This window comes from Heterodontus francisci, chromosome 14 (assembly GCF_036365525.1).
Source record: "Heterodontus francisci isolate sHetFra1 chromosome 14, sHetFra1.hap1, whole genome shotgun sequence".
Lineage (NCBI taxonomy): Eukaryota > Metazoa > Chordata > Chondrichthyes > Heterodontiformes > Heterodontidae > Heterodontus > Heterodontus francisci.
In genome coordinates, this window is record NC_090384.1 from 92,814,084 (window position 1) to 92,823,322 (window position 9,239).

At 40.9% G+C, this 9,239-nt stretch overlaps 1 protein-coding gene across 1 annotated transcript; it reads right to left on the reverse strand.

Annotated features, from left to right (window-relative positions):
- Positions 1 to 864: 864 nt before the first annotated feature.
- fgf4 (fibroblast growth factor 4) lies at positions 865 to 3,730 on the reverse strand. The gene is made up of 3 exons (XM_068045872.1): positions 3,424 to 3,730; positions 2,431 to 2,534; positions 865 to 1,041 (listed from the first exon to the last, which is right to left on the reverse strand). Exons 1-3 carry the CDS (start codon positions 3,728 to 3,730, stop codon positions 865 to 867), a joined length of 588 nt encoding a protein of 195 aa, XP_067901973.1.
- Between the last annotated feature and the right edge of the window lie 5,509 nt (positions 3,731 to 9,239).

Consider the following 9,239-nt stretch of genomic DNA (forward strand, 5'->3'; position numbering starts at 1 on the left):
GCCCAAGATTCATACCAAATATCTTGGTATCATTTTTAGAAGATTATTAGTATGGGTTGATCAAAAAAAATGTAATGCCTGTGAAGTATATTAGTGATATATACTGGGTCTAAATCAAGTTATTCTTTGAGGTGCCATAAATAGGACTGAAAATGCTCCTTTAAAGCACATGGTCACTTACAATGCTAAAATGCTGAAGCTTGTAGGTAGGTTAAGGATAGCTTCTGACCTGAAGATCTGACAAAGATTGACTGCAGGAGAGTTCAAAGTTCAGCAGCAGCAGATCTAAAAACAGATTTGTGGGTTAGTACTTCAACACTGTACTTTCCGTACCAGAAGTAGACGGATTCCATTGAAATTACACAGCAACACCGCACAAAGGAGGTCAGATACCGAGCATTGTTACAAGCAAACATGTAAAAATTGACAGATTTATCAAACCTCATGGGTGAAGACTAAGACTCTGTACTTTGAGAAACAATTCAATAAACAAACACGGACCTCCATTACACTAGATTATTTAGAACAGTGCAAACCCAATGTATATAGGAATTCAGTTTCACATTTTAAACATGTGATAGCAGCACGCCTGTGACAAATTTTAACACACACACACACGATGCACCATGTATCTTTCGTTGCACAACGTGGAACAACGTTCGCAGAAATATAAAATCAGCAAAAACTATAAATAAACCTTCTGAACAAAATATACAGATATAAATATTTAGTCACAATTAATTTAAATATATGATACACCTACTCATCTTGCATAAAGCTTTCCTGAAAGTGCACCGACCGTGGTTCAGCCCCCACCCCACAATTAGTCTTCCCTCCTGAGGTAATTTCTGAGGCAAGCCCCTCTCAGATTCTCGGTAGAAAATGAGTCATTGTCATAATGGGAGACACTTTGTTTCCCTTCTTCGTTTTGCCATTCTTGCTTAACGCCATATACATGGTTGGGTATGCTCTGGACTCGTAGGCGTTGTAATTATTGGGTAGGAGTACTTCGTTGAATTTGCATTCATCATTGTAGTATGCCTGGAATGTTAAGAAGATAGTTCTTAGTGGGACTTTGTAGTTGCTGAATCCACTATTGCAAAAAGACGGATATTCAATTCATTACTCTACATGTATATACACTGCGAATGTTGCCGTGGAACGTCCCACACAAACTGATGCCACACAGACCAAAGGCTTGGGACAAAAACAAGAAATGCTGGAAATACTCAGCAAGTCTGGCAGCATCTGTGGGGAGAGAAGCAGAGTTAACGTTTCAGGTCAGTGACCCTTCATCAGAAGAAGACTTGGGACTCCGTATTGCAATAAAATTCGAAAAGGGTCCAGACTGTTGACTTACCAAAACTTTCACACGTGGTTTTCTTAAGAGTTGATAAGGGGCTTAAAATTCTGAACGTTGATCGTTACAACGCACTTATTTTGTGAATCCATTGATAGTTTCTAGAAAGTTGGTTAGTTTGAATTATAAGCGACAGATAAGTCACATTGATTCTTCTCAATTAAATATATCAAACAATTATATGTAATGGACAATCGCAGCCCGCCATTGGAAGCTGCTCCATTCCCAGCAGCCAGTTGGGAAGTTGTTAGCCCATATTCCAGACACCTTGACAGCTAGTTCTAAATATTTTTTCATCATATTTCTTTTCCTCTGATCGGTCTAATAGTTTTTATGAAAGCACTGCTTATTGACGTTCATGGCCATTTCAAGAGTTGTGTCTCCAAAGTTTAACCGAGATGTGCTATTATTTAAGAAGAAGCCATTCGGGTCCTTATAACATGTATAGTTAAGGTTAAAAGTCCTATCCCCTGATGCTGTACAACTGACAGGTGTCTGGACGTACTCGGTTGAAGAAAGTAAAACGAGAATCTCCTAGTGATCATCAGCACTGTTAACATTTTGAGTCAGAGGAAATGCCCTAACTTTAAGATGGTGAAACATAACAAATTGCCTCACTTAGGAAAGAACTACTGCTACAAGTTTTTAAAAGTTGTTTTCCAGTGACAGGTAAATTTGTGGCGCAAGATTTTGGAAGAAGGAGATTTGATTCTGCAGGGGAACAAAGGTATTACTCTGTATGTGGGAAGACTGTACAATATGGGTGGTCCACTTTGACTGATTCTATTTTACACTGGGGAGGACAGTAGGTGCATGTGCTGGCTGGCAATGCAAAGAATGGAATGCACTTGAAAGACGGACTAGCAGCTCCATGGCAGCAGCATCTATCTATATTTCACCCTCCACACACAATAAAACATATACAGCACTTCAAGAATGCAGTTCTTGTCGAATGACAATGTAACACATAATAGTCCTTTAAAGTGTCGTCTTAAGTATACACTCACATGTCATCAGCAAGTGATAGGAACTATCAGCAGACTGACACACAATAACTCGTTTGTACTTACAGATCCATAGAGTTTGCCTTTGCTATTCATGGCTACAAACAGCCCACTTCTGACACCAAGAAGGCTGACGACTCCCCTTTCCACGGGAGAAATTTCTAAAAGACCTGTGCGGAGAAAAGAAACATGTCAAAATGCTTCCTGCGTTCATTGCGAAATACCCAACAAAGCCACAATCTGTGAAATAGTTAGCTGAGGTGTTTGACCTTGTTACAACAATGGTACATGATTAAAAGGCTGCGGCACACTGTAAACGCTGGAGGTTTTAATTAACGTCCAGATGTTGGGGGTAAAAACACCTGATAACTTTTAGGCACCCGAAAAGAATATATCAATATAATAGATCGCTCAAAGCGATTTCATTTAAGAAATGAGCTGCGTCAAGAGTTCAAGCAAGGGTATGATTAGTGTAATGTCTTGCACAAGGAGAGCAAACAAGGAACATTCCCTACTACATGGGAACTGACAGTAACTGTAACGAAGTATATTTTCTACGGCTTTAAGAACATTATATGCAGATGAATCCTCTCTACTTATATATTTGAAGAGACTAGCATAGTTAACTTAATTCCCCAACGGCATAAACAGTAACAAGCAGACCGCACCTCGCCTCAAAGCAACAATTTAAGAAGCCGGAAAGCACAGGTTGAAACTTATTATCAAGAGGCTCTTGTTGCAATCTGACGAGCGATATAGCTTGCGATTTACCTCGACATGTTTGCATTAAAATGGTAATGATTTGGTCTTATCCTCTCGCCTTTCCATCACTGCATGTAAAAAACATACAATAAAACTGTTGACTGTAAAAGGCAAGCAGAAGTCTGAAACTTCTTTGTGAATGGCCAAAACATCTTGGACACACACTGGGTATCCCGGGGGGGGAACTCTATAAATCCATCTAAAAATAAATGCCGGTATAACATCTGATAGAAAGTTTATAAATATAATGGTACATCGTATATGGTAACTTCTAGTGGGAAACGCGTTAGTACTTACTGTAGCGATTCTCGTTGTGTATTCCATTTATCTTTCCATCCGGCAACACTTGAAGATGAAATCCGATGCCTACGTTGCAGTAAAGCCGCCGCAGCCTTTTGATGCCCAGTAAATAGTCAGTCTCCCGGCTGATCGCCTTTCTCTCCCCGGGGATTCGAGGCATGGAGCGGGACAAGAGAGTCTCCCACCTGCGCTCCAGGGTGCCGTTGGCCTGGGCAGAGAGAGGGGCGCAGCGCACCGAACCAGAGACGAGTCCAAGGAGCAAGATTGGCAAGGAGGCCGAGTGAATTGTTGCCTTGCAGAACATCCTGATCAACATGTGCACACGTGGTTGGGAATCGATTGCACTAAAAATACTTCGACTCTAGCTCCACTTTCTCGCTTTATTTTGGGCGCGCATTAAAAAAAAAAGCACAAATGCTCAGCGAGTAGATGAGCTGCTCTTTACATCTGCAGGCTGCATTGGAGCCTCCTGCGGCTCGAGGAAGTTTATTTGAACGTGCAATCCCGCATCAAATGATCAATTTTGGGAGTCAGAGGAGAGCTAGCTCTCTGTGAAGTCTTCTTCCTCTGACAGCACAGCCATACCGACTACCCCCTGACCACGATATTTATATCCATCTGCATGGTTACCTATTACATCACCACCTACTCCACTTTACGCTCATTGAATACAACTTACCGAAGTCACATCATTCTGAGAGGCATGTGGCAGGCTGAAAAAACTTATTTTGAAATTAAGTTTTAAAACTTCGCCGCATTTATATATATATATATATATGTGAAGACTATATATATATAAGCACAATATATATCTAAAGCAGTATATATATATATCTAAAGCAGTATATATAGATATCTATATATAGATATCTATATATAAGCCGATATATGCAGAATATATGTGTATAAAATGTATTTAACCAAATGTCAAATGGCCCTAACCTGGGAGGCTGGTTAAAGTTCTGCAATATGATGCCTGCTAAAACTCACCGACTGTGTCCATATACCAAGTTAAACTTCGGAAAAGTGCGCGAAATTCACCATTTTAACTTTTCTGTCTAGGTTTTGCTTTTTTTTCACTTAAACGTGTCGCTTATATTGTAGGGCAGCCTCTGTTAATCAGAGCACAGCATTGTAAAATGCAACAAAGTGGTTTTATAATCGAGAATATAGCAACAGAATTCGAGTTTTTGAGGGCCGTCACCTTTTTAATTTTGTTTGAATATTTGTAAGTTCTTGTACACAATTAGGAATGCGCCTAACCATGTATAAGTTAATTAAAATGAAATAACTTTCAAATTGACTATTTTGATCTCCATTGGGATAATAGCATTCCGGATCTTACTTCAAATGGTTCACCGTTAACAGTGGTTTTAGAATTGAGGCACTTCTCAAAATAATGAATTGGAATGGATTTGTTAAGCATGCGAGATGACAGCTTTCAAATGCCCAATGCACGTCCCGTCACATCTACCGGCATCTTAAAGTCAACAGGTGGCCAGATGTCAGAACCTTTGGACAAAATGGTGCATGGAAACACAACGTGTTAAAAATGAGTCAGGTCCTTGTAGCCCAGCAGTTTTTTTTTTCTTTTTCACTTTAGGCAAAGGCCATTTGAAGAGGTCCCCTGCTGTCCCGCGTTAAGGAGAATAGAACCGCCACGGGCAAGGTGACAGCTCAGTGTAGGTGCAAAAATCAATGACCTTCGCAAACTTCTATGATGCTCTTTTGCCTTTAAGACCTAATACGTATCTCAGTGCGTGTTGGAGCTGTATTTGCGTGTCAGAGACCTCAGATTTCCAATGCATTCACTAATCGCACGATGGATTAGTTCTCAGATTGGGAGTTTGTTCACTCATTGCTATATCCACCAATCCCTTTCGCTTCAAAAAGGTGTGATGGTCAAAGTTGACGGAGCATGATCGTTTGATCCAGCTGGCTTGGCTGCTACTATCACCCTTTTAAAGTGACATGAAACCCTCTGAACAATGAATTGAAAATTGGTCAAAAGTTTACAGCCAAAGCAAATGGATAGATACTTAAAAGGAGCAACAAAAAAAATGTGCAGAGCCACAGAGAAAGCGCGGGCGACTGGAAATAATTGGATAGTCCTTTCCAGCAGCCGACACAAGCACGATGGGCTGAATGGCCTCCTTCTGTGCTCTATGATTCTATAACTCATTCTAGCAGTTGAAGTCAACACGTCCACCCTGTTTAATTAAATGCATTCATTAGACAAGATGGACATTGGGAGTGATCTGTGCTGTGGCCTTGGTTTTTGGGGGATGAGCGGATGCACAAAAGCCCCTGACTCCGACCTGAAGCCATTGCCCAGCTCGCAAATGTTCTCTCTGATTTGGTTTCAATGATAAAGCAAATACGTCGCTCTATACTTGTCGCATCCCTTTTAGCAGAAATTGGCCCACCGAGGGGAAGATCCGCATGACAACGTTTTCTCACGTTCACGTCTGGTTGACTCTGTATAATGAAGAAAAGTCAGTTGACATGGTCTGCAGGCTGGGGCAGGAATGTTGGCCTCTCTTCTGGTGGCTCAGCCCGGATAGCTGCAGACACTGTGGGAGACTTTGTTCTCATCTTTGTTTTTGGGCTCGGGCTGCTTTTATTCCCCCTGCGTGCGCTTTGCACACAAGCCCCCATGTCTTTATTCAGTCGGCTCATTTGATCTGCCTGCCTATAGGAAATCGTAGTTTGTATCCTGTTGACAGCGTTTGCAATGATCAAAACTCCCTTACAAGCGGTAATTTTGCGACGGCATTGATGTTGCGCGTAGAGAATGGCGCATCGCCTCACAATGGTCAAGTTAAGCAAATATCTCGGATACCAAATATTCAAACAGGTGCGGGCATCTCGTCGACTTGAGAGCAGATAATGTTGCAGACAGAAGGAGGTGAATAATACTTGGACTGAGAAGCATTGATTCTTAATGTCTAACTTCTTCCCGTAGTTTTCATACAGGTTAGAATGGCAGTGCTCATAGGACCATAAGACCATATAAACACGCATGAGCAGTATTAAGGAAGAAAGAATTTGCATTTTTATAGCGCCTTTCACAACCTCAGATCTCCCAAAACGCTTAACTGCCAACGAAGTACTTTTGAAGTGTAGTCATTGTTGTAATATAGGAAATGGGGCCCCACAAACAGCAATGAAATAAATGACCAGATGCTCTTCCACTTTAGAGACCTGAGCACAAAATCTAGGCTGACGCTTCAGTGCAGTTCTGGGGGAGTGCTGCACAGTCAGAGGTGCTGTCTTTCTGATGAATCTGAAACTGAGGCCCATCTGCTCTCCGTGGTGGAGGTACAAGATCCAATGGAACTATTTCGAAGAAGAGTAGAGGAGGTATCCCCAGTGTCCTGGCCAATATTTATCCCTCTACCCAACATCACAAAAACAGATTATCCAGTCATTATCACATTGCTGTTTGTGGGATCTTGCTGTGCACAAATTGGCAGCCATGTTTCCTACAACATGACAGTGACTTTGCTTCGAAAGTATTTCATCGGCTGTAAAGCACTTCAGGATGTCCTAAGGTTATAAAAGGTGCAACAGAGATGCAATTTCTAAAGTTGGTTGAAATATTGGCCAGAAGATGTCCTTTGCAATGGTGCCATGTAATCATTTATGTATGCCTAAGGGAGCAGACAGCCTCAGTTTAACATTTCACCTGAAAACAGCACCTGCAACAGTGCAGCATTCCATCTGTACTACAGTAGAAGTGTTAGCATGGATTGTATGTTCAAGTCTCTGGTATAGGAATTGAACCCACGACCTTGTGACCCAGAGATGAGAATACTGCTACTGAGTTCAGGCTGCTAATTAGGCCATTCAGGCCCTTGAGCCTGTTCCAGCATTCCATTACATTATGGATGATCTGTACCTCAACTCCATTTACCCAGTTTCAATTCATGTCTCTTGATATCCTTAACTAACAAAAATATCTGTTGATTTCAGTCTTAAAATTGCACTGACCCAGCATCCGCAGCCTTTTGAGTGAAACAAATTCATATTTTACCCTTTAAGACCTGGTATGGTTCTGTTGAATCTGTGTTATACATCTCCAAGGCCAATAAATCCTCCCTGATGTGTAGCGCCCAAAACTCAATGCAGTACTCCAGGTCTGGTCTGACCAAGGTTCTCTCAAACTGAAGCATTAACTTCCTCTCATATATTTCAACTTCTTTCTCGTTGAAATAAAGACTAAAATTTCTTTAGCCTTTTTGATTATTTGCTGTACCCGTACACTTGCTTTTAGTGGCTTGAGCATCTGGATACCCAAATCTCTTTGCTCCCCCATAGTTCTAGTCTCTCATCATTTAGAAAATATTCTGCTTTGTCTCTTTTGGATCCAAACCTCACACAGTGAACTCTATCTGAAAGTTTTGACCACTGATGGGGTCTACGCAATTTATTAATGGGCCCAATTTTAGCTGTGTGCAAGTGGGTGGGTTTGAATGAGTTAAAATCTTGTCCATTGTGTCTCATAATTTGATGTCATCAGCGAACTTGAATATGCAACTCTTCTTTCATCTAAATCATTCCTCCCCTCCCCTATATAGTGCAAATTGCACTACCCGGTTAACACTATGGGATTCACTGGTTGTCAGTGAACTGGCTGCAAAATGTTCGAGATACGAGTTGCACTCTCATTTACAACTTTCTTTTCAAAGTAGATTTCACTTTAAATCTAGGATAAACCACTCCACTTGAATGAGTTCGCTCGTTCCATCTTAAAATGAATATATACACTTCCGGCAACCCCCGCCCCGGCCTTATACCATTGGACTTTTAAACATATGGATTTTTGCTTTTTCTGGAGCCCTTAACCCTGGCTGAAACCTTTGTTTCCTTTCATCAACTCAGGAATTACACATTGAACAGTCACACGAGTGATACCATGTTGCAATTCACACTACAAAATAAAGAACATTAAATGTCGCTCAATGTGCTTTATATAACATTGTTTAAAGTTTCGACTCCACAGATTATTAAGCATCACAACGCATTCAACTTGGCACGGCGCTAATGTTGAATTTTTGCCCCGTCAAGTCGCTAATTCAAATAATTCAAGGGCATGGATGTGGCAATTTGTTTTACTTTGGTGTAAAACTATTCCATTATCCTCTTCCTACATGCCCCGTCTATTTAGACACGCATAATGTAATTAGCCGCTTTATCAAAGAGTGCTTTGCAAGTTTAACCCATTCTAATTGCGTTTTGTGCGCTTGAACTTTACGTTTTGACAGCTGAAGCACCACATCGCCAGTGTCTTCCAAATAACGTGTACACTCTCAACATGTGGTGACCTATAGGCTATGATTCATCCTTGAACTAGTAGATGTTGTGAAGCAGTGTGGCTGTTGTGACTAAATGAAGCGTAGTGGGGAATTGTTAAACAATGTAACCGATTTTAACACGAAGCTGTCAGAACATATAGGTGCACAGTTCTAAGTCACAGCCTGGAAATTAATTCCATAAGGAAGAGATACGGCATGATTTATTTTTCCAGTTGACATTTGAAGCCAAAAGGATGAAATAACGAAGAGATGCGTTCACCTGTAAACTAGAAACCATGTTTTGAATTCTACGGTGACTTAAAATGTGTGGCAACGCTTGAAAAACTTTTAAGAATTTCATCAGAAAGTTCTTGCCGAATAGTGAAGTTTGGTTTCAATGAAACTGATCAGAAAGTGGATCATGAATACGGCAGCACTCCAGATAACTTGGTAACGTTCTGTGGATGGCTTTGTCTTTGCTGTATAAAAATACATTGTAATCTGGAAATTTTCAAT

Coding starts and splice junctions, on each gene's coding strand:
- fgf4 (XM_068045872.1), bottom strand. CDS start 3,730: ATGTTCTGCAAGGCAACAATTCACTCGGCCTCCTTGCCAATCTTGCTC. Junction 2,535..3,423: donor ACACAACGAGAATCGCTACA/GTAAGTACTAAC, acceptor TTCTCCGCACAG/GTCTTTTAGAAATTTCTCCC. Junction 1,042..2,430: donor AAGGCAAACTCTATGGATCT/GTAAGTACAAAC, acceptor TTAACATTCCAG/GCATACTACAATGATGAATG.